The sequence below is a fragment of the Leucopleurus acutus genome (assembly GCF_964270905.1).
Source record: "Leucopleurus acutus genome assembly, chromosome: 2".
NCBI lineage: Eukaryota > Metazoa > Chordata > Mammalia > Artiodactyla > Delphinidae > Leucopleurus > Leucopleurus acutus.
In genome coordinates, this window is record NC_139143.1 from 97,919,515 (window position 1) to 97,944,689 (window position 25,175).

Sequence of the window (25,175 nt, forward strand, 5' to 3'; positions counted from 1 at the left end):
CTGTGCTGAGCACTGTGCCAAGAGCTTTAGATCGCTTATCTCATGTTCATCTAGCAATCCTGTGAGCTAGGTATTATTATTCCTATTTTTCAGAAGAGGAAACTAAGACTCCGAAAAGTTAAGGAACTTGCCTGATGGCACAGAGCTAAAGAGTGGAAAAGCCGGAATTCAAATGCAGGTCTCCCAACGCCTGCTTCCCCTCTGTGCTTTTGACTTTCCTGGGAAGCATTTCCCTTGTTCTTCACGTTCAGTTGGAGTAGCCTGTAATTTTGTTCATGTACCTCACTTTACGGTAAATATTAGACTGGTAAAGTAATCCTGCAGTGATGATGATGACGATAATTCTTCTTTTTCTTCTCTCTTTCTCCCTCTCACTTTAAACAAAATATTTTTTTGAGTTCTCTAACATTGGCATATATCTATAAATTCAAATTTTTGTACAATGTTTTATAGATATCTTTACCACATTTAGCGTTTACTCTATTTTTTGCTTGGAGAATTAATCTTACTTTTTTTGTCAAACATATTGCTTTAGCTTTTTAGGTTATATAATAAAGCAGAAGTCCACAGACTCATAAAAATTTAGATGGGGAAGAGGCCCTCAGAGATCTGTTCATCCAACCCCATCATTATATGGGCAAGGGAGGCCAGCCAGTGGTTGTGGGTCCCTTGGTTGAGTCAGAGCCTCAGTTACTCCCTTAAAACTGGAGGTAATTATACTACTTCTAAAAAGTTGTCCCAAAAGTTTGCAAATCAAGAAGTGATATCCAAATGGATGCTTTAAATTTTATTTAAAAGAATAAAAGACTCTTACCAAATGGCAGCTGGTTTTGCTCTGAACATTTTCAGGAGTATCGCTGAGACACGCTGCTACCACCAGACTGTGGCAGCTTGACAGGACTGCTCAGAGCAAGGCAGTCTCTTGAACTGGGTTCTGCCTGGGTTCTAATCAGAAGAGGGATGCTTGATGGCAGATTGGCCTCTGGGTGTTCAAAAGACCTTTTGGTTCCTTGCTCATATTTCTGTCAGTCCTTCTCTGCCTTTCTCCAATATACAAGGGAAAATCAGAAGAAGGGGACAAGAATGTCTGGGAGGACAAATGAAAAAGCACCAGAACAGAGTAGGCTGGTGGTTTGTTTGAGTTGAGTCTGCTTTCAGTGCCACACAAAGAGGCCCATCAGTGATGTGTGGACAAGTGACAGCCGTGGTACTTAAAAAAAAAATCAATCCTTTACTTGCATTCCAAGCTCCTATTTGGGGAGAACAAATTTCAAATAGTACTTCCTAAGAGAAGTTGGTAAATATTTGGTCATTAACTAGAGACCAATGTCTCCCTCAAATTTTAATGAATAAAAAATTTAGCCCCCCTCCTTTCTAATTCCTTGCTTATATACCACTGATTATGTTCATGTAGGCTTTAGGATGAGTTACTCTTGGCTGTGCTTCCTGCCTTCATGTTTATAACTGCATTTCTCTAAATGAAAAGCATCCGTTTTGTTCCGGCATAGACACTAGGATAAGCATGGTTTCATACGTTAAATAAATTATATTTAATAATGAGGCTCTTTTTGTTTTGCACGGACTAAGACACACAATGAAGACAATCAATGAAAACCAGAAGGTCTGTTGCTACAATTAAGAACATCAAGACCAGGCAGCAACTGATAAAGGAGGTCAAGCCACACATACATGGATGAAGCCAATTTCTCGGAAGATGCAACTTCTAAGAAACAGGAGGATTTGCCTTATGATGGGGACTTCTCCCAAATTCAGATGTACAACGATTACCATTTTACCTCAAAATATGACATCCTTGATGTCTCAAATCAAATGAATTTAACAGAAGAGGACCTTCAAGAAAAGGCCACACATAGAGAGACTTGCAGAAAGGCAGATATGGCCGTGACTTTGGATAAAACAACTGAAAATGCTGTCAGCAAAAAATATAATAAAGAGAATCAATGCACCATAAATCTTCATATTCCATCTAACCAAGGAGACCCTTCAAAGTCAAACATTCCTGATATTTTACTCCATCATCTTTGCAAAGAGGAATTCTCAAAAGGTCAAGGCATTAATTGTGAAACTCTCCCAGAGATCTCTAATGCTGACAGTTTTGACGGAGCTATTATTAAAAATATTATTTTGCAGCATGTTACGAATTCTTGGCCAACAGAGCAAACCTCAGAACTCACTGACCAACTCAACTCCAAAAGCGATGGTGAAAACAGCAATAAGCCCAGGTGTTTGCCAACCAAGACAGAAGAAAACACCTCTGATTTAGAAGATCCAGTCGCTGCTGGAGAAAGCAACCATCAGGAAAATTCAAATTTTCTAACTAAAATCAAGAGTCCAGGTGATAAAGAAAAAAGTTGCCAAGGGCAGACACCCCAGAAACAGCAGGCTGAAAAAGCAAGTTCAGGCAACAGGTTCAAATATGGCCAAGGTCAAGTTCATTACTGGTTCTCTGATTCCTCTAAGGTTGCTCCTAAAAATAACATAATTGACAAACCACTTACAACTGATAAACAAGCCAGCTTTTCTCCTAAATTGAGAGATAAGTCAGCTATTGTGCAAGATATTTCAGAAAGCATGTCTAGATCAAACGGTGTTGAAAAACAAGAGCAGAAATGGAAAACTCCTGAAACTTCACAACAGATAGAGATAAGTGAAAGCCGTCTCCAGCAAACATATAAGGAGGGCCGCTACTCATCTATATCAGTGTGGGTCTCTGGAGGGTGCATAGAACTGAGGTGTAGGTCTGAGGTTCTGGGTTCTAGTTCTGGCCCAATACCTTGACCTCTCAGAAGCTCAGTGGGTCTTCTCCTGAGAAGAATCAGGGGCTGAACTAACAACAACACATAATAGAATAAAATCCAAGTTCTTCAACCTGGAATTTGCGTTTCCCTGTTTTTCATGCCATCCTACTCTTCTAAACTAAACTCCCCCCTCCCACCCCAGGAGTCATCCTTAGGTACCTGGCTGGCCCTGCCCACTCTGAGATCCTGCCTTACGTGGAACATCCCACCTCTGCTTACCACAGACCTGCTCATTTTCATGGCCTCCTTCAATTCCCCACTGGCCACAGGACTTCTCAGAACCCCCTAGTCACAGTCTTTCCCATCCTTGTTTGTTTAGTATTCTGTCAGAGCATTTATCTCAGCCCGCTTTGGATCCTAACGATTTAGAAACATCTGTTCCTTCCACTAGATTTGAAGACTCTGGAGGCAGCCACCTTGTCTCCATCTTTCCTTTGCCCAAGTTCCCCCAGAGGCCTAGCCTTCTGTTTGCACATATTATGTCCTTGGTTATGAATGCTCAATTGGACTGAATTAAGATCTTTAATAACATGCTTCAAGACTGTTATATTGGTAACTATTTAGTACAAAATTTTGCTAATGTTTACTTTATACTATTTCCCCTTTCCGCATCTTCCCATCCTTCCACCCACCTTCCCAGCATGCTGAGGCTCAGGATCTCATTGATTGTTTGAGGTTCAATAGTTAGGTAAGTTCACAGTAATGATCAAAGGAAACACTGTAGCTCTCGGCACTTTGCCAGGACTGTATGATCTTTCCTTTAAGCATTCTATGAGGGTCCCCCTGACTGAACGTTCTCTGCCTATTTCCATTTCCACCTCTTTATGCTTCAGCTGCCTTCCCTTTCAGCTGAACGTTCTGGGGAGTTTGAGCAGAAGCCCCCACCCCTGACACACACACACATACACACATACTGGGACCCAGCAGCCCACCTGGCCTCGACTGGGATGCTTCTCTCAGTCATGGAGAAATCTGCACCCCTGTGACACTGGGAAGTCTCCACGTTCCTCATTCTGCTTGCAGGAGAACACCCCTCGGTGGGCACAGTTCTCAGTGCCCTGTCGTTAGTAGGGGCAGAATGAATATCAAGTTCATCTGTCTCTGGCAATGGGAGCCTGAAGTCAGGTGTCTGATTTTCTCTCGTCCTGTCAATTCAGGTTGGAGAACTGGACTCTATAGGTTCCACAGCCACCATATAATTGAGATATTCGTAATAACCACAGTCTAGTTTGACCACTACAGTAGCTCTCTGGCACTAGCGTGTTTGTGAGCTGTGTGTGTTGGGAACAATGGGAAGACCCTCAAGGTGAATCACTCCGGAATCTGAACTCTTATCCAGTTAGCCTCTGGTGAGTAGAAAAGGGCTGTGTGAACAATCACTATCTTGACACATTTTGGAACTTAACGCTTACTGTTATTATTCTCTGGAGTGTGGCTACCATGTGTCTGAGTGTTAGTGAGAGCGCCAGCAATAGAGCCGGTGACGAGATCAACAACGGTCCTTTGTGGAACCTATGGTCTAGCTGTAGGAGAAATATGTGAGTATTCCTCGTAATAGTAACAAACATGACAGTAGTAACAGCTAACATAAACGCTTACCATATGACAGATACTATGGTAACATTTAATTCTCATCACAACACTATGAGGTAGGTTCTATTACTATATCCATTTTACTGTTGAGGAATTTGAGGTTTACAATGATGAAGTAATTGCTCTGGGTCACCTGGCAGATAAGTGTCGGAGTGGAATTTAACCTTGGCATCAGGGGCCCAGCTCTTGACACAACTGGGTGGCCTCCATGATGACCAGAACACATCGAGTCATCCTGAGTAATGGCGTCATGATCACTATCAACAGTCACGTTTTCTTATCCTTTAAATGCGCAGATGGAGCCCATGGTACACGTCCACCAAGAACATCTTGCAGGTACTAGCATTTTAAAAAATATTTATTTATTTAATTTTTGGCTGCATTGGGCCTTCATTGCTGTGCGTGGGCTTTCTCTAGTTGTGGTGAGAGGGGGCTACCCTTCGCTGTGGTGCTTGGACTTCTCATCGTGATGGCTTTTCTTGTTGTGGAGCACAGGCTCTAGGCGCACAGGCTTCAGTAGTTGCAGCACGTGGGCTCAGTAGTTGCAGCTCGCAGGCTCTAGAGCGCAGGCTCAGTAGTTGTGGCACACAGGCTTAGTTCCTCCAAGGCATGTGGGATCCTCCAGGAGCAGGGATCCAACCCATGTCCCCTGCACTGGCAGGCAGATTCTTAACCACTGGTCCACCAGGGCAGTCCCAGTACCATCATTTTTAAACCTCTTTGATTTAGATATACATTTTGAAAAAAAAATTTTTTTTTTAAATAGTGATTGGTAGTGATTGCCACAGACTTCTGTTTTCTGTACTTAATAAAACTGCAGTGCAGCTGACATGAATGGTAACCAAAACTTATTCTTTCTTACATAGGAATAGAATCTGAGACAAGTCTCTCTCAGATGCCATTGACTTCTCAGAAAGACCCTTCCTCAAGTTCTTCTTACACATTTCACACGATATCCCAAGGGAAACAGATGTGTCAGAAGTTAAAAGAACAGACTGATCAACTGAAGACTAAAGTAATACTTTTAAAGCTTATTATGAAAGATAGAAATAACCAAATTCAAACGTAAGACTCTATGCCCTTAACGAAATATTGCATTTTTTCACTGCAGGTACAAGAATCTTCCAAAAGCATAGCACAGGATTCTCCCTATCATTTGCAAGATAGGAGGCTGGTAATAAATTTTATCAAGTTTTAAAAATCTTTTTAGGGAATTTCACATGGGAAAATACAAATGACTTTATAGTATCATGTTTTCTCTACATCGGTGGGAATAGAAATGCTCTGATAAGAAGTGCTGTGCTGAAGATGAAACTATCTTTGTGTTACAGGGACTAAAAGAGCTTAGAGCTTTCTGTTTCTATATGTATTTAGCCCTTTCTCCTTCTCAGGGGATCTATTACTTATGGCTGTTTTTCCTCAGCAGTCATCCCATAATAAATATGAGACCATGGTAAGTTCAAGAGAATAATATGTCAGCTGTTGTAAAGGGCAAGCACATCCAGATTTGATGGGTCCTGGGGGATACAGGCTACAAAAATTGCCAGTATCTGGCAACTCAATATGTAAAACTTAGAAAACTTAAAATTAATCTTGAAGCCATGCTCTTCAGATCAAAACCTTTGACTTTCGCATCCTTGCTTGTTGTTGCATTTAATCAAATCATTAATTTATGTTGTAACCATAGCCTTGTTCATCAGCGTCAGGGTCGTGGGAAGTGGGGGTGAAGCATGGCAGTGGGGCAAAAAGCTGAGACTACTAGAACCAGGTGTGTGTGAAGTTGAAGATGTAGTTTAGGCCATTGGGTCAGCAGCAGGACAGATGGCCAGAAGTCCTGACATAAAGGACACGAGCAAAGCTCAGGGCAGTCTGTGCTTCAGAAACCAAACAGTATAGACAAAAACTAGGAGGAGGCAAATGTTGAGACACAGTTCATTATTCTTTCACCATAGTAATTAAATAACTCATACATTCATTCGACAGCATTTGTGGGGTACTTCCTATGACTCAGACTCTGTATCAGGCATTAGGAATTTGGAGGTGATGAAACATTTCTTTTTCAAGCGACTTATCGTCTCCTAGGAACAGACCAGTAAATCAACAAGTAACATGCAGCTTGGGAAAGGTTACATATGATACTAATGGCAGCACTGAAGAGGCTCACCCTTGCCAGTGAGACGGTATTTTAGAAGGCTTCCTGGAAGGGACTTCTGAGCTGGGCATGTAGGAAGAATATGGCAGAGTAAGGGCAAAGGTGTATTCCAGGAAAAGGAATCAGCAGGTGCAGTGGCACAGGGACAAGAAAGTGCTGAGAGTGTGAGGAACTGTGTGGCAGTGTAATTGACCAGATGGAGCTCAGGGGGAAGGGAGGAGACTGGAGAGGTAGATAAGGACTACATCATGAAAAGCCTTTACACCACGCTAAGGAGCTTAGATTAATTTCATCCTGAGGTGGAGTGATGGGGCAACACTGGAGGATTCAAAGCTGAGAAACAGCAAGCACCATGGGGGCAAGACTGTAGGGACAGAGATCGGCTAGAAAGCCATAATCCAGGTAACAAGTTATATGAAGTCCTAAAGCAAGGCTGGCAGTGAGGATGGAGAGGGCACAAATCCAAGAGTTTAAGGAAGTGGCGGCAGATTGAACCAGGTAAATAAGAGAGGAGGCTTGGATGCATTCCAGATTTCTGGCTTGGGTAACCAAGGTCAGGAATAAAAGTGGAGGATCCAGTTCAGAATGGGTGTGCCAGGTAGGCAGGAGGCCAGATGTCACATTCAGTTTGGGACATTTTGAGGTACCCATAAGACATCCAATTAGAGAGGTCCAGTAGGCAATTAGAGCAATGGATCTGAAGCTCAGAGGAGTTGTTTGGGCCAGAAATGTAAATTTGGGTATAGTTTTATGTTGAAGCTGTGGGGTATAGGCGATTGCTCAGGCAAACACGCAGAGTAAGCAGTGAAGAAATCCAAAGATAGGATCATAGGAAGCAGAACCAGGGGCAGGAAAAAGAAGAGGGGTCCTCTAAGGAGATCGATGAGGAGAGACTCAAATGGTCGAGGCAGACCTGGAAGGGGCAGAGCTACAGAAGCCAAGAGAAAAGAGGGTTTTGAGAAAGAGGGAGTGGGCCACACCATCAAATCTTCAAGTAAGGAAGGTAAGCAAGATGTGCATTGGATTTGGCAACTGAGAGGTCATGAGGGAGCTTGGCAACCCTGATTTCAATGAAGTGGTAGTTCTACAGAAGCCAGATTGCAGGAGTTAAGGAGTGAATGATAAAGGAGATCTCCTAAAACCCAGGCTTTCAGAAACTGGGAGAACATAAAGTTTTAAAAGGCCAAGCAAAGCAGAGGAAACTGGTTCAAGGCATTAGCCTTCTTGAGGAAGTTTCAGGAAGTTTCTTCCTATGTTAGAGGGTGTGTGGGGATTCGTGTCGGGACTGAGAGAAGAGGAGAGAGGTGACTCCTTAGGAAGGTGACTCCTTAATTCCGGGCCCATCTGGTTCAGTGAAGGAAGGCCAGACAGGGCTAAAACTAACTTTCTCAGGGTGAGCAGCACACGGAGAGAGCATTTGGATTTTGCAGCAAACATCCTGGTTCTATGTGTTGATTGTACAAGCTTAGACATGTAGCATGTCTGCCTATCTTCGTTAAGAGAGTTAAATGAGGTACATTTATGGCAAGAAAACTATGCCCTATCTTCTTCTGAACACAATTAAAATTCCAAGATCCCAAATTATAATTCATAATCGGCTTGCTTCACTTTTCTCTTTCCTTCGAATACCTAATTCCTTCTCATGGCTTTAACCACCATTTTCATGCTACCAATTCCTAAATTACTAGTCCTCACTTCTCATCTGGAGCTCCAAATGTTTGTGTTGATCTTCCTTTGGATCTCCCACTCTTACCAAAATTCTACCTTGCCCAACATTGACATCTTCATTCAAACTTGTTAGCCTTTCCAAATTCCTCAGTTTCATCAGGGGGTTCACATTCTTCCCACCTCCCACAGTAGAAACCTTTGAGTGTTGTCTGTGATATTTATAGTATCAGTCAGGGTCCTGGCAAGAACAAGAAGGCTTACTCCAGTGGAGTTACTGAGGAGAGCTTAGTAAGGCATTATTTTACAAAAGCATGGTCAAGGTTAAGGGAAACCAATAAGGGATAGAAAGCATCTCATGGAAGGAACAGTGGGGCAGAGGGATGGAGGAAGAGCAGATAATGGAGCATAAGAAGAGTAGCAGTAGCTGTAGGGGTAGCTGACAAGTTCTGCGGCTTTTGATAGAGACACAGCCAATCCATGATGATACAGACAGGAGGAAATCAAGGAAATAAAGACCCTACCTCATCCTTCTTCAGTTCCTCTCTCCTGCTGTTGTCTTCCATTGGCTGAAATCAACCAAAGCCAGAGGCATGGGAGCCTATTGATACAGTCCATTGAAGGCCAGCCTCCTGGCTGGGGCACAGAGAAAGTTGGAGGGTGGATCTGGGGTGAGGAGAAATGGAAAACATCTACCACACTTGCCATTTTTTATACCCGTATAGCCAGTATGCTTCTAAACTTGTTTGTTTATTTTAATAATAGTAAGAACTAATAACAATGAAGATGAGAGCTACCATCTATTGAGGGTGTACTATGCTCCTGGCACTAAGCATTATCTCATTTAATTTTTACAATATGAGGTGAGGGCTATTATCTCAAATCAGAAAACTGAAACTTAGAGTTCAAGGTGACTAAAATCATACAATTAGTAGGTGACAGTCTGAACTTGAACCCTGGTGTGTCCGATTCTATAATCCCATGATGCAGTATTCTTGCCCTTGGCAATATCTCTCCAATTCATCCTTTCCTCTCCATTTTCACGGATACTGCCTGATCCAAGCCCTCTTGAGTCCTTTAAGCCTGACTTAAGTCTCACTTCTTCCATTGAGCCATAGCAAAGTATTCCATCCCACAGTCTGTTTTCCCAACTGGAATAAAATCCCTGAGACCAGGGACTGTGCCTGATACAGCTTTTGTGTCTCTCACACTTTTGGCCCAGGACCAAACCTGGGCAGTGCTCAGGGAATATTTAGTGACTGGGGCTGCAGGGCTGCAGCCTCTGTGCATCGAGATAAGACCCTGACCTGTACAGTTTAAACATTCATCTGCATGAGGCTACATCTGGAAGACCCAGTTGAAGCTTTTGACTAAACTTCCCGATGTTCCTTCCCCATTTCATCCCCCAAGTGCCATAGATTCAATCCCAGGTCCTCTAACTTCAGTTCTTTTCTAATATCTATGTGACTTCTGACATACTTCCTAGAGCCCCAATTTCCTCCTCTATAAAACTGGGATAGCCACGTTTACAACATTGATGTGTGGATTAAATAAGATAATGAATGGAAAAGTGCTCTATGAGCTAAAACTTATTCTGCAAATATGTAGGATTATGAATGTCCCATTAACAAAAATTTAAACACCTCCAAGTGGGTTCTAGGAGAGAAATCAGAAGTGACCATATTTTTCAGCTATGTGCTATGAGGTGTCATAAATGCTGAGATGGGTCTTGGGTTGTCTATATTTTAGATGTCAGACTCTGAAACAAAACAATTGCCAGGAGAAGGATGATGGCTTTGTTTTGACACTACTGTGGGGTACATCCTCATTGTGTTTTGGGGAAAACCAACTACACACACAGGCTTACCTGTGAATGATTCCAGTGACTCCACTGTTACAGGTCCTCGAGAAAATGCAGGGACACCTCGAACTGCTGGAATAGGAGTTTCTGGCCAATAAGGAAAAGCATCTGACTTTGAAACAGCAAGTCCACAAGCATGAATCCCCAGCTGTCGATGAATTTGATCCAGAAAGGTGAGGCTTAAACTGTGTAAGGTGGAAGGGTCAGAGGTAATCTCCTTCAGGTGGGATTCTGATGCGGCTGATGGCTTAGTGCTTGGAGAGCCATTGGTCTTGGGTCAGCAAAAACTGTGCTCCCATTGAATAAGTGTTACCCCATGCAACAAGCAGTACGGAATTCCTGCTATGTGTAAGGTCCTGTGCAGGGCACTGACCAAGATAGAGTGCCCCAAATGAGCAATGGTCTCCTGGAGGAGAGACATTGTGCCACCACCTTGCATTTTGTTGGATGTCATTATAATTGGTTCTGAGAATCAGAAGAGTACAAGAAACTCTAGAAAGGCTCACGTGTTAACCCCAGAGGACCCTCTCCTCTCCAAGCTCCTCCTGTCCTGTCCTCTCCTTCATCCCACTCCTGCCTTTATTTCCCCTGCCTGGTTCTTCTTTTCTGTCCTTCTTTTTCCTCATGCACAGACAATTCCAAAGAGACAGCAGGCAGGAATGAATCATTGTTACATTGGTTAGTGTTGGGGTAAGGGACCCACAAATCCTGATAAAGGCAAAATGTTAAGGCTTGAAGTCAAATGATTCCTGAATTAATTCACATTAGAAACTTGGGCGCACAATCATATCGAATGAAGGTTCCAGTTGGCCATTCTGATGCCACCATGCCCCTCTCTTTCCAGTCTAAATAATTTTAAGATGTAGTCCAGGACTCAAGGCTAGGATTGTTTCCATATAATTTCCTGGGATGAATTTAAAGAACCCATTTAGTAGGCTTAATATTTGTAAGTTCAGCTCTTTCTATTCATAGCATTTTAACATGAATTCATTCTTGATGCCAAAATATTTTAATGGTTTGTATTTTGGCACTAGCGTCCTGAGATATTACTTCTTCAAAATGAATGAAATCTCTGTCTATTGTTATTTCAATACTGAGTAATTAGACAGCAAGGATGAGGTTTTAATATTGATTTTTTTCCCCCAAAGCCTTTTTTTTCTTGGAAAAAAGGATCTCCGCATGCTTTCACTATTTGTTTAAAAACTAATAGAGTAAGGATATTTATTTTCCAAGAAATCCCACTTGTTTTGGCAGTCGTCTTAAAGACAAGCCTCTGTGCGCATTAAGACCAAAGTTATGCAATGCCTTATTTATATCCTAGTTACACCCACACTGCGCCTGGCCCCAGTATAAATCAAAAGAGTTTCAACTGCAATTATATCCCATATACAGGAGAAGCTGTCAACACTGGGGCAAGGGAAGGACTCAGCCTCTCCCAAAACTCACCTCAGAACTGCCTCAGAGCAAAGTGTGCTCAATTCCTCTTGTTCGCAAATGGGCAAAATGTGGCAAAGAGCAGAACCCAATCCAACCCTTGAGGTCGTAGTGTGTCGAGAACCTTCTAAATGATGGGTCCAAAGGCTATTGTTGATGGCTTTCTGTAAAGGAAAGAATTGTGCAAATTAATTGGCTAATTGCTTAAATCAGCTATTGTGCTCTTATTAAAACTTTCTTATTATTGCCTTTGAAAGGTAATATTCAAAAACATTGTTTGGATTTCATGTATGTTGTTTGTCAGAATGTAGTCTGATGGTCATTTGATTCTTTCACACACCAGAAGCCAAGGAGTCAAGAAATGGGGTTCTGCCTCCATCAATCCCTCCTCCCTGATACTATCGGCATACACTCTTGTCTTCTATTTTACAGAAAAGATCACAAATTCCCTCAAGAAATGTCTTTTCTCCACCTCCAGTTCTGCATGTTTTCACCTCCTCTTTCTTCCTTCACTCACCTTCCAACCTCTCCAGCCTTGGTCCTTGAGCCTATCTCTTCCCGCTACCTTGAGGCCTCGCTCCATCATTTCACTTCCTTTAAATTTTCAGTCTCCCCTTGTCACCTGATGAATTCCCTTCTGCCTGCCAGACTAGAACATATTTTCCTATATTTTACTTATCAGTCTGGTTTTCCAGGTTTAGATCTTTGTCCCACCACTCGTTGAATAGGGCAGCCTTTCCCCATTGGTAAAAAGCCACTTTTATCATATACAAAACACCCGTGTGTTCATGGGATTGGATCTATCCTCCCCATTGTTCTGTTTCTATTTCTACATTAACCACATAGTTCTAAATTACTATAGGTTAGTGTATATTTTTAAATGTTTCTTCTTTTAAACTTTCTTTAGCTATTCTTATATACTCTTCTTACTAATAAACTTTATAATCAGCTCAGCAAATTTCTTTTTTTTCATTGATAGAGCCACTTTTATTGAGAAATATAGTTTTAGGAACCAAATTCCTTTAATAAAATTCCATTTGAATTTTGTTTAGGATTTTGTTGAATTTACAGATCAGTTCAGGAAAAATTAAAATCTTTGCAATGAGTATTCCCATCCCATTCCCATGAAAACATCCCCAGCATGTTTTCTTCATGTAGATTTTACATGTTTTGTCAAATTTGTTCTTAGCTATTTTATACTTTTTCTGTGTTTTCTTTTAAGAGTCAAGATTATACACATACCTTATAAAAATATTTATTTGGCTGCATCAGGTCTTAGTTGCAGCACGTGCGATCTTCCTTGCGGTATGCGGGATCTTTCACTGTGGTGCATGGGCTCTTTGTTGCGGCACGCGGGCTTCTCTCTAGTTGTGGCATGGGCTCTAGAGCACGCGGGCTCAGTAACTGTGGCATGTGGGCTCTCTGGTTGTGATGCATGGGCTCCAGACCGTGGCAGGCTCAGTAGTTGTGGCGTGCAGGCTTAGTTGCCCCACAGCATGTGGGATCTTAGTTCCCAGACCAGGGATCGAACCTGCGTCCCCTGCATTGGAAGGCAGATGCTTGACCACTGGACCACCAGGGAAGTCCCTCTGTGTGTTGTTAATAGATGTTTTCTCTAATCCATATACAGGAAATAAAGAAAATTGTATGTTTAACTTATACGGGGCTACCTGACACAATCTTGTTCTTACTATTTCGTTGATTTTCAGTTGACTGTCTTAGTTTTTAGGTATGACAATCAGAAACAGATAATAGTTCCCCTCAACTTCGCTTTTCCCCTTAAATATTTATACATTATATCTTTTCTTCCCACCAACTTTTCTATATCACATTTCTTTTTATTGCTTTATTTCATTTGCTAGGTTTTCCCAAAAAACATTGAATAATACTTGTGAAAACAATCATTCTTGTCATGTTCCTAATGGTATTGGGAATTCTTCCAAGTATAATGACTGCTGTAGGTTCAAGTAGATAAGCTTTATCAAGAAAGTTTCCATCTATTCCTAGCTTACTAGAATTAGATATTTTTAAATTTAGGAAAAAGTTTAATCAAATGGGGTTTAGAAATCTATTTAATCTCCTTTATGAATCTCGTGAAATATATTAATAAATATCCTAATGTTTATCTATAGAATCAGTTGGGAAAATTTCCCCTTTCTTTTTATGTTCCAGAAGAGTCACTTAAGGTCTTTGGTAAACTCACCCATAATCCCACTTGGATTTGGTGCTTTTGGGGGGGCAAAATCATAAAACCCCTAGAACATAACATAGTAGAATACCTAGATGACCTTTGTTATGGTGATGGTTTTTGAGCTACAACATCAAAGGCACCACCCATGAAAGAAATAATTGATAAGCTAGACTTCAAATTAAAAACTTCTGCTCTGCAAAAGACAATGTAAAGAGAATGAGAAGATGAGACACTTCTCGTAAAGGACTGTTATCCAAAATATGCAAAGAACTCTTACAACTCAACAGTAAGAAAAACACCCAATTAAAAAATGTACTAAAGATTTTAACAGACACCTCACCAAAAGAAAACATACAGATGGCAAATAAGCATATGAAAAGATGCTCCGCATCATATATCATCAGGGAAATGGCAAATTGAAACAACAATGAGATACCACTACACACTATTAGAATGCCCAAAATCTGGAATGCTAAAAACACCAAATGCTGGTGAGGATGTAGAGCAATAGGAACTCTGCTTTATTGCTGGTGGGAATGCAAAATGCTACAGCCAGTTTGGAAGATAGTTTGGCAGCTTCTTTCAAAACTAAATATACTCTTACCATATGATCCATCAATCATGCTCCTTGGTATTTACACAAAGGAGATGAAAACTTATGTCCAAAAACATGCACATGGATATTTCAAGCAGCTATATTCAGAACCATCAAAACTTGGAAGCAACCAATATGTCCTTCAGTAGATGAACTGCACTAATTAACTGTGGTCTATCCAGACAATGGAATATTATTTGTGCTAAAAAGAAACGAGCTATCAAGTCATGAAAAGACATGGATGAAACTTAAATGCATATTACTAAGAAAGAAGCCAATCTGAAAAGGCTACATGTTGCATGATTCCAATTATGTGACATTCTGTAAAAGGCAAAACGGGCAAAAACAAAAAGATCAGTGGTTGCTAGGGGTTGGGGTGGGGGGAGGGTTGAATAGGCAGAGTACAAAGGATTTTTAGGGCAGTGAAAATACTCTGTATGATATCATAAAGGTGGACACATGTCATTATACATTTGTTCAAACCTATAGAATGTACAATACTAAAAGTAAATCCCAATGTAAACTATAGACTTTGGGTGATTATGATGTGTCAATATAAGTTCATTAATTATAACAAATGTACCACTCTGGTGGGGATGTTGATAATGGGGGAGGTTATATATGTGTGGAGGCAGGGGGTATATGGGAAATCTCTGTATCTTCCTATCAGTTTTGCTGAGAAGCTAAAACTTCTCTAAAAAAAGGTATTAAAAAATTATACCACTCACATTCTCTGATTACTGGAAATTAATAATAAAAAGATAGTAAAAATCTAATCAGAAAATTTTAACACTCATCTAAATAATTCTTGTGTTAAATAGGAAATAAAAATGGAGGTTAGGAATAATCTACAAGTCAATAATAAATGAGAAAATAACATGAAAACCAATGTAATGTAGCTAAAGTAGTACTCTGAAGAAAATTTATAGTTTTAAAATGCATTTATTAGGGGGGAAAGTTCAAAACCAATAAACTAAGAATTCAAACCAGGAAGGCAGAAAAAGAACATCAAAATAAACCCCCAAAGAGGAAGAGATTCATAAAAGGAAGGAGAAATAAATGAAGTTTAAAATAATTTAATCAATAAAACATTTTCTTTGAAAATATCTATAAAATAAACCACTGGAAAGTCTGACTGAAAAGCATAAATAACATAAAGAATGAGAAAGGAAAAATATCAGAATAAAAATTTTAGATCAAATGGGATTGGACAACTTCATATCAACACAGTTTAAAATGTAGATGAAATGGACAAATCTCTAGGAAAATATAAATTATTAAACTCTACTCAAAAAGAGGTAGGAAATCTGAAAAGACTAATAACCAGACAATAATAGAAAAGATGGTAAACAGTCAAACCCCCAAAATGTACCAAATCCAAGTGGGACTATGGGTGAGTTCAACAAAGACTTTAAATAACTCTTCTGGAACATAAAAAGAAAAGGGAAAATTTCCCAACTCATTCTATACATAAACATGATCCTTCTATTCCCGGTCTATGATACGTTTTGGGCTGATTTTTGTGAAGAGTGTAAGGTCTGTGTCTAGATTCATTTTTTTTTTTTTTTTGCACATGGATATCCAGTTGTTCCAGCACCATTTGTTGAACAGATTATCTTTGTTCCGTTGTATCACCTTTACTCCTTTGTCAAATATCAGTTGACTAATTTTATGTAGGTCTATTTGTAGGCTGTCTATTCTGCTCTTTGGTCTCTCCATATAAACTTTATTTTTTAAAACATTTATTTTATTTATTTTTTTGGTTGCGTCAGGTCTTAGTTGCGGCATGTGGGATCTTTCATTGTGACACAGGCTTCTCTCTAGTTATGGTGTGTGGGTTTTCTCTCTCTAGTTGTGGCATGTGGGCTCTCTAGTTGAGGCACGTAGGCTCAGTAGTTTTGGGCTTAGTTGCCCCACATCATGTGGGTTCTTAGTTCCCTGACCAGGGATTGAACCCAAGTCCCCTGCATTGGAAGGAAGATTCTTTACCACTGGACCTCCAGGGAAGTCCCCATATAAACTTTAGAGTCAGTTTGTCAATAGCCACAAAAGAAGTTGCTGGGATTTTTACTAGGATTGCACTGGATCTATAGATCAAGTTGGGAAGAACAGATATTTTGATAATATTGCGTCTTCCTATCCATGAACATGGACTATCTCTCCATTTATTTAGTCCTTTGATTTCACTCATCAGAGTTTTGTAATTTTCTTCATAGAGACCTTGTGCATATTTTTTTAGATTTATACCTACATATTTAAGTTTTTTGGATCTTAATGTAAATGGTACTATATTTTTAACTTCAAATTCCACTTGTTCCTTAAAAGAATATAGGAGGGCTTCCCTGGTGGCGCAGTGGTTGAGAGTCTGCCTGCCGATGCAGGGGACATGGTTTCGTGCCCCGGTCCGGGAAGATCCCGCATGCCATGGAGCAGCTGGGCCTGTGAGCCATGGCCACTGAGCCTGCACATCCGGAGCCTGTGCTCTACAATGGGAGAGGCCACAACCGTGAGAGGCCTGCGTACCGCGAAAAAAAAAAAAAAAAGAATATAGGAAAGTGATTGACTTTCATATATTAACCTTGTACCCTGCAACCTCACTATAATTGCTTATTAGTTCCAGAAGTTTTTTTGTTGATTCTAATTTTCTACACAGATGATCATGTCATCTGTGGACAAAGACAATTTTATTTCTTCCTTTCCAACGTGTATACCTTCTCTTTCTTTTTCTTGTCTTGTTGCTTTAGCTAGGACTTCAAGTACAATGTTGAATAGGAGTGGTGAGAAGGAATATTTTTGCCTTGTTCTTGATCTTACTGGGAAAGAACTGGTATAATTTTTAATGTTTTGGAATTTGTTGAGATTTTTCTTTGTGGAGAAATATGAGATAAATTTTTATAAATTTAATGAATTTGAGGAAAATTAATTCTTTGGGGGCAAAATATATATTTATATTTATATATGCATGTACATATATACACATATACCTATATGTACATATATCTATGGATCAAGCTTGTTAATTAAGTTATTCAGATTTTTCATATCATTCTTTTTCAGTTGATATAAATCACTATTTTCCTAGAATCATAGCTCTTAGAACTGTAAGGGACTTCAAGATAATCAGATCCAGATAAGCAAAATATTGTTATCTCATGTTATAGTTGAGACATTGGAGGCACAGAAAGATTAAGTGATTTGCCAAAAGATACACAGCTAATGAATAACAAAATGAGAATTAGAAATATAGAACATGATAAATATAATTAGCACTACTGTACGTTATATATGAGAGTTGTTGAGAGTAAATCCTAAGAGTTCTCATCACAAGGAACAAATTTTTTTCTTGTTTCTTTAATATTGTATCTATATGAGATGATGGATGTTCACTAAATTGTTGTGATCATCATTTCGTGTTGTATGTAAGTCACGTCATTATGTTGTACACCTTAAACTTGTCCAGTGCTGTATGTCAATTATATCTCAATATAACTGGAAGAAAAAATTGAGTATTAGAGCCCAGGCCTTTGCAGTGAAACTATAAACAGGATGCCTGTCAGGGAAGGTGTCCATTACCCTTCCTGTCTGAAGATAGATGGCATTAAAAATGTAGATCAATGTTATATTCAAGAACTGTTGTTACTAATTAGAATGTTGACTGCATACTCAATAAGATGCCTGTGTGTTTATATTTACCTAGAAAAGTAGAAGGTGAAATCTTCACGTTGGAGATGCTACTTGAAGATTTTAAAGAGAAAATTAATAAAGGCAAATATACTTCAGCTGTCTCTCTTCCCATGAGTTCTCAAATCAACCTGGATGACTTGTCATCCACATCCTCTCCATCCTCAAATGAGGTAATATAGCAGCCTACATCCTAATTTCATGCCAAGAAAAATGGTTTTTATGTATTTATAGAATCCTAATTAATGGAATCACTGAATTCTATCTTAACATTTCATGAAAATTTAACTTTCCAAAGACCTATGAATCATATTATATAAAGTGGAACCAGCTTTTAAGAATTAGAAGCTATTTCAAGTGTTGGTTTTTGAAATATCTTATTGGTTTAGGATGTAACAATGCAGCTTAAACTGATGAACTGCTAAAGAGCTATTTCTTCTGGATGAATAGTAACATTCTTTGTAGATCTTGATTGCCTGGAAGAAATAATTTTTCTTCTTAATAGTTTTGTACTATTTCTGCTACATAAAGAATAACACACTCAGTCAAAGAACCATTTCTCATGAGTCCACTTCTACATTTTCTTTCTCTCAAGTTAAATTCTTTTGGATTGTCTACATATGCAAAACCAGGAATTCAAATCAATTACCAGTGTCTTTCTATAGTACTTTTTGTAACCTCAACTATCAGAACATTTCAGAATACATGAAAATTCTGACAAATGGAATCGTCTAGATAATTGCCTTAAATTGACTGTATTTGAAGACACAGTCCATGGCTGTTATTCAAAACTTGAATAGGTTTTTGTCAGAGTTTAGGACAGGATATTGAAGATTATATAAATGTTAGCCCTTCCAAACAAGTATGTTTGCCTCCTCAAAACCCTTACCTGCCTGGCAAAATCCCATTCATTCAAGGCCCATCTTCAGAGTTAGCCCACTAACTCTGAAGGTTAGTTATATAACCTTGATGCATAGCCGCCCACTCCAGGCAGGATTCTTCATCCCAGCCTCTGTGCCCCCACAGCATCATGTCTCATTTGTCCTTGTGCCTTTGTACCCATCTTTGTAGCCCGAACAACTGACTGAATGCCTGGTATAGAGTGAGTACTCAGTATAGTAAACTCTGCACTACTGTGGATTTAACAAATGATCCCCAAGGTTCGCAGCTGGTTCTCTCTCTAGTCCTGAACCGAAATTAGCTTCAACATGGTGTGAGTGAGCCTAGTGAGGCAGCCCAGGCTCCTGCTCAGCACTCCCCTCAGGTCTGGGTTCGCTCTTCTTAACTGGCCCCAAGTGTATAGCAACTGTTGTGAGATGATGAGGACTCTATAACTTTGTGATAAATAGCCCTGAAAAGAGAGTCTACCTCTAGTATTAACCATTCATTCAGTAAATATTTCTTGCTAAATGCTAGGCACTTTTCTCGGTATTGGGGATACAATATAAACAAGGCAGACAAACCACCTGCCCTCAAGATGCTTACATTTCCATGAGGGACACATACAACAAACAGATAAAATTAATGTGGAATTACAGAATGTTAAAAGTGCTATGTAGGTGCAAGTAATAATGCATTCCTTAGGACTGTGAAGCCAGACTGCCTGGGTTCAAATATCAATATGAGCTCTGTCATTAATCAGCTTTGTGACCTTAAGAAAGTTATATAAACTCTCTGTGCCTCAGTTTCCTCCTGTATAAAGTGAGGATAATAATATCTGCCTAAGCTTCCAACTCCTCTTTAGCAAAAAGTCTTTGCAAACTGTAAAGGTCTGAGCCAACGGAACTATTATGTCTACTATAATTTTGTCATTATCATTTTAGACCCAGGGGTTTTTAATTCCATTATTTCTAATTCCTTTATAATGAAATATCTCAAAGCTGGCCCCCAGACCAGCAGCATTGGCTTCACCTGGCAGCTTCTTAGAAATTTTAATGATATTATTAGGACATTTAAATGAGTTAATATACGTACTTAAAACAGGGCCTGGCTCACAGTAAGCACATTACCTGAGTGTTAGGTACCGTGACAATTAGGTGATGGGATATGACCATCAGTAACTCACAGTGGGAGGGTAGGGTCAGAGGTGAGATCTGAATTGAGTACTGGGGGATAAGAATGAGGTAGCTAGGTGAGGAGTCCGGGGAAAGGGACTCCAGGCAGGATGTGATGGTGCCTTAGGGGTGGTGGGGAAATGCAGAACCCGTTTTGAGTCACCTCCTGTGCAACAGCAGCCCTAATGGCAAGTCCCTCTATGTGGCTCCCCAGTTACCCAAGGAGCATCCTGGCCATCCTGCATGGCGTCGGGGCCATGTGGGTGAGAGGGGACAGGGCGCCGCCCCCCCCACCCCCCACCGGCACAGACACAGGAGGCCCCCTCTTCCGAGGAACTTGACAGGCTGGTCCCACAGCTCAGCAAAGAGGGCAGCGACGGGCCCCTCCCGAGGGTCCGAGAAGGGAGACGTGGACTTGGACCACCGCTTCCACCTCCGGGAGCCTGGCTTCCTTGGGGGCCCTCTCTCTGTAGAGACGCCCAGGGGAGGGAGGGTTGGAAAAGGGCAAGTGGTCACTTGTTCCCACTGTCCCAGGAGTGCTGAAATTAAATTCCCAGTGACTCTTCACCAGATTAAACAAAACCCAAATAATCCCCCAAAGTGGGGCGCCCAGGTAGCTCAAGAACTGACTCTAAAATTCAAACTGCTTTTTTTTTAAAAAAAAAACAAACTAGACTAACCAGATCAAATGACCATGAGGTTGTCTTCGGCTTCTGGAGTAACGTCCTGCAGCCCCGTCCTGGCTCTGCTCAGTTCATTGCCTTGGCTCTTTAACCAACCAGTATGGCTGAACGTGACTCTGAAATTGGCATAATTAAGATCACTTGGCTCTTATACTAACCGGCGCCCTGGGTGTTAGTGCTGGTGAGAGCTGCCTGTATTGCTAACCCTCTCCACTCTTTCAGAACTCAGGAGAAACCTGCTTGAGGTATCTGTTCTAGATCAGGGCTTCTGCAAGTTTAGTCTGCCGTGGACTCACCTGCAGATCTTACTGAAACGCTGGCTTTGATTCGGTAGGTCTGGGGTGAGCCTGCAATTCTGCATTTCTAACAAGCTCCCAGGTGATGTCAATGCTGCTGGTCTGGGGACCACACTTTGAGATGATTTCATTATAAAGGAATTGGAAATACTGGGATTAAAAGCCCTGGGTCTAAAATAATAATGACAAAATTATAATAAGCAATAAACTAATAATTCTGTTGGTTTGGAGTTTTGCTGTTTGCATAGACTTTTTGCAGAAGAAAAATTGGAAGCTTAGAAAGGTGAAGAGATTTGCCCAGTGCAAATGACAGGAGACACTGGATCCCAGGTCTCCCAGTTCAGGCGGAGGGCACCCCCCCTACATTCTGCTAATGTAAATCTGCCTTAACTGTGAAGTGCGGAGATACTCCCTGAAGGCCCAGAAGTAATAAAAGAAAACACAGGGGAAAAATGAAGCAAAAAAAACCTCATTATTTTTTAAATTATAAAAGTGATACAGGCTTATTGCAAAAAAATCAGAAAATAGAGAAAAGTATACAGAGGAACATTTCACTGACAGAAAAACCATTACTAATATTTTAAGGTATATCTGGTTGTTTTTTTCTCTGATACACATTTTTACAAAAATGGGATCATACATGTATTGGGGGCTTTTTTAAGAATTTTTGATGTGGACCATTTTTAAAGCCTTTACTGAATTTGTTACAATATTACTTCTGTTTTACGTTTTGGTTTTTTGGCCGAGAGGCATGTGGGATCTTAGCTCCCCGACCAGGGAATGAACCCGCGCCCCCTGCATTAGAAGTTGAAGTGTTAACCACCGGACCGCCAGGGAAGTCCCCATACATGTATTGTTTTAGGATATGCTTTTTACATTTAACATTATATCGTGGGCCTCTCAAAAGTTATTGAATAAACCTACAGCTTCATTTTTAAGGACTGCACTGTATTTCATTGTATGGGTGTACCCTGATTCATTAAACCAATCCCTTATTGATGGACATTTAGTTTTTTCCACTTCTTTGATATTAGAAACACTGCTTCAGTAAAATCATTTTATATGCAAACCTTTGGCCATAGTTGATTAGTTCCTCTGAATAAAAACCTAGGGTTGCAGTTAATGGTTCAAAAGATACACAGTGAAAATTTGGATAAACTGGCCTTTAGCAAAGTGGTGCCCACAACAGTGCCTGGGAGTGAAGGTGCCTTCCAACCTGAGCCAAACCAGGGTATCTGTTTTCTTTTTCTCGCCAACCTTTGCTAAAGTGATAAAGGAAAACTGATACCTCATTGTGTTAATTTGTATTAATTTGACTATTTGTGAAATTTACCCATTTTCATATGTTTCTTGGCCATTTCCACCACCTCTTTGACAATGTCAACATTTCAACTAATGTTTGCAAAACTGAAACCACAGTAAATCTTTTTAAGAAAGGCAGACAACTTGGAAAATGGTAAGAGCAAACACTGTTCAGGATGAAGATTTTTATCATACAAAGTTGCTCTGACAAGGGCACGAAGGAGCAGTAGCTCTGTGGTTAAGGACACAAGTGTACGGGGAAAGGCTCAAATGCCAGCTCTGCCACTCACTCTGTGTGACCTTGACGAGCTGCTTAAATTCTCTGAGCCGCAGATTATTCATCACTAAAATGGGGACGACACGCCAGGATGGTGGTAAGGAATAAAGGAGGTGATATGAGAGGTACTTGGCACAAGGAGCAATCAACAAATGGTTGTTTTTATGAATAAGAAAACACTGAAACCCTCCAAAAAATTAATGGATAAAAGATTAGAACTGAAAGTCACAAGTAGGATATACAACCAATAAATAAACATATGTGGAAATGTTTATCTCCTTTAATAACAGAGGAAATGTTAACACAGGGAGCCACCCCTACTTTTTAAATTAACAAGAACATTTTCAAGGGATAACTCCTGATGCAGAGGAAGGTGTAGACAAACGAGCCACCAACGTTGATGGCGGCTCTGTAATTCGTACAGCTTTGGTGGAAAGCAATTAGGCCACACGTATCATCACACAAGCACTTTCACAACCTTCGACCCAGACATCTCCTAAGGAAGTAATTCAAAATATAGAAAAAGCTGTCTGTACAATGATGCTTATTTCTCACTATTGTTTATAATGGTGAGAAAAGTACGTTTATTTTCTGTTTACATAAAGGGTAAAACCATAGTAAGGGTGGTGTCAGCCTTTTCAGTTCCATAGTGTGATTTTTTTGTGTGTGTTAAACAGGGACATATAAACAATCATTTAGACCTCTAGATAGTCCCTAAACCTTGTTTTAATTCATAGTTGAATACATTGCTTTGGAAAGTCTTTTAGATTCTGCTAACCAGTGGTCAGATTGAAGGATTTAAAAATCATCTTAAATTGGTTCATCCTCTGGTGGAGCTTGGTGTAATTTGAAACTAAAGGAAAGAGAAAACAGGGTGGGGAGAGTATTCTCTCATCTGTACTAGATTTTTAAATGTCTGGAGAAGGAAGGAAGTCAAGGCAGGGTAGAAGCTTTCTTTCTCTAAGCCCCAGGCCGTTACAGCACAGGCCCCACTGAGCCAGAAATCAGAGTGGAGTCCTGAGATGGTGAGTTTGGCGGGGTCCGCGCGGCTTGCTGGGCTGTGCCTGAACTGCCGAGGGGTGAGTCACTTCCTCGGTCACATCCACATCTGTGTGTGCTCTGTGGTGCAGGAGGAGCCTAACAATACTTCGGGGAGGCAGGACAGCACAGGGACGACCGGTGCAAGCTGTGCCTTCTGCCACCGGGTCCTTGAATGGTGAGGGCTTCCAGCTGCTAAATTCCCAGGGTGGGTGGGAGCCGGTCCTGGAATAGTTAACTCCAGTGAGGATGGGCATCAACTAACTGAACAGGTGCCAGCAGCCACGGGCCGAGTTATAGAATCGCAGATCTCAGGGCTGGACATGCAGCCCGGTCTCCCTCCCAACTGACAAATCCCTGGAGCAGCGGCTCTCAACTGCGGAGAGCATCAGCCTTACCAGGGCACTTGAAAATAATGCACATGCCTCAGCCCCACCTACTGTATCAGCCTCCCCGGGGTGAAGCCCTGGTGGGAATCTTTTTTTAATATTTATTTGTTTGGCTACGTTGGGTCTTCGTTGCTGCGCGCAGGCTTTCTCTAGTTGCGGCGAGCAGGGGCTACTCTTCATTGTGGTGCGCAGGCTTCTCATTGTGGCGGCTTCTCTTGTTGCGGAGCATGGGGCTCTAGGCGCGCGGGCTTCAGTAGTTGTGGCGCACGGGCTTAGCTGCTCTGCAGTGTGTGGGATCTTCCTGGACCAGGGCTCGAACCCGTGTCTCCTGCATTGGCAGGTGGATTCTTAACCACTGCGCCACCAGGGAAGCCCGGGAATCTTTCTTTTAAATCTCCCCCAGATGATTCTGATAGGCCTCTTGGTTAAGAATCATGCCCACAGCGTATGGAGGGTGGTTTGGCCTTTAGGCTCCCTTTGAACCTTGCCCATGTGGGAGATTATTATACACCATTGTGTACCAGCTCGCAGCCTCACTACTCTCTCCTCACAATGAATGAAAACTTACCCTGTTGGGTCCCACCTCTGCCCCCCAATGCCACCGGAAATAAGCCTAATCCCGTGTCCCAGGGTTTACTTCTCCACATCCCTCAGCAAGAAATCTTCCGGAGGTGACAAGCTGTAAATTGGGTAAAAAGCTGTAGAGGTGAAATCCTAAGGAGAAATTCTTAATGGTTTTGAAACACTCTTTGGTCAGCTGTTAGCCCGCGTGGATTCAGAATCATTTATTTGAAGCTTCTATCAGTCAGCAAGAGGCGCCTCCTCCAAGCTTGAGAGGCACTGTGGACTGGAGCCAAAGCTTGGCTAATTGACCTTAGGAAGGTGGAGAGGCAAGGAGGGAGGGGCTGTTTAGCCACCACTATTACCTGAACATAATGGATTCGAATAGAAGCAGATGACAAGGTCTGAAAGACTGAAGTTTCCTGTTGGAAAGCATGCCAAGCACGGAATGAGCACTTGTCATAAGGGTCCTATTGAGTTTCCGCCCTCTAAAAAAAGAAACAGCATGATTTTGTGGTTAAATATCCGTGTGTCATCTGGTGTGGACCATTATTTTAAACCAACATGTCCATCATCAGCTTTGA

The 25,175-nt window shown here is 41.0% G+C and overlaps 1 protein-coding gene across 1 annotated transcript in view; it reads left to right on the plus strand.

The window, feature by feature from the left end:
* Nucleotides 1–1,689: 1,689 nt before the first annotated feature.
* AKNAD1 (AKNA domain containing 1) overlaps nt 1,690–25,175 on the plus strand; it is a gene marked incomplete at both ends in the record, with an annotated part of 33,061 nt that continues 9,575 nt past the window's right edge. The window contains 8 exon segments of the mRNA XM_082858934.1: nt 1,690–2,755; nt 4,680–4,748; nt 5,279–5,427; nt 5,524–5,586; nt 10,130–10,168; nt 10,172–10,263; nt 18,008–18,164; nt 20,260–20,549. Of these exon segments, the coding sequence (XP_082715060.1) occupies nt 1,690–2,755; nt 4,680–4,748; nt 5,279–5,427; nt 5,524–5,586; nt 10,130–10,168; nt 10,172–10,263; nt 18,008–18,164; nt 20,260–20,549 (1,925 nt within the window).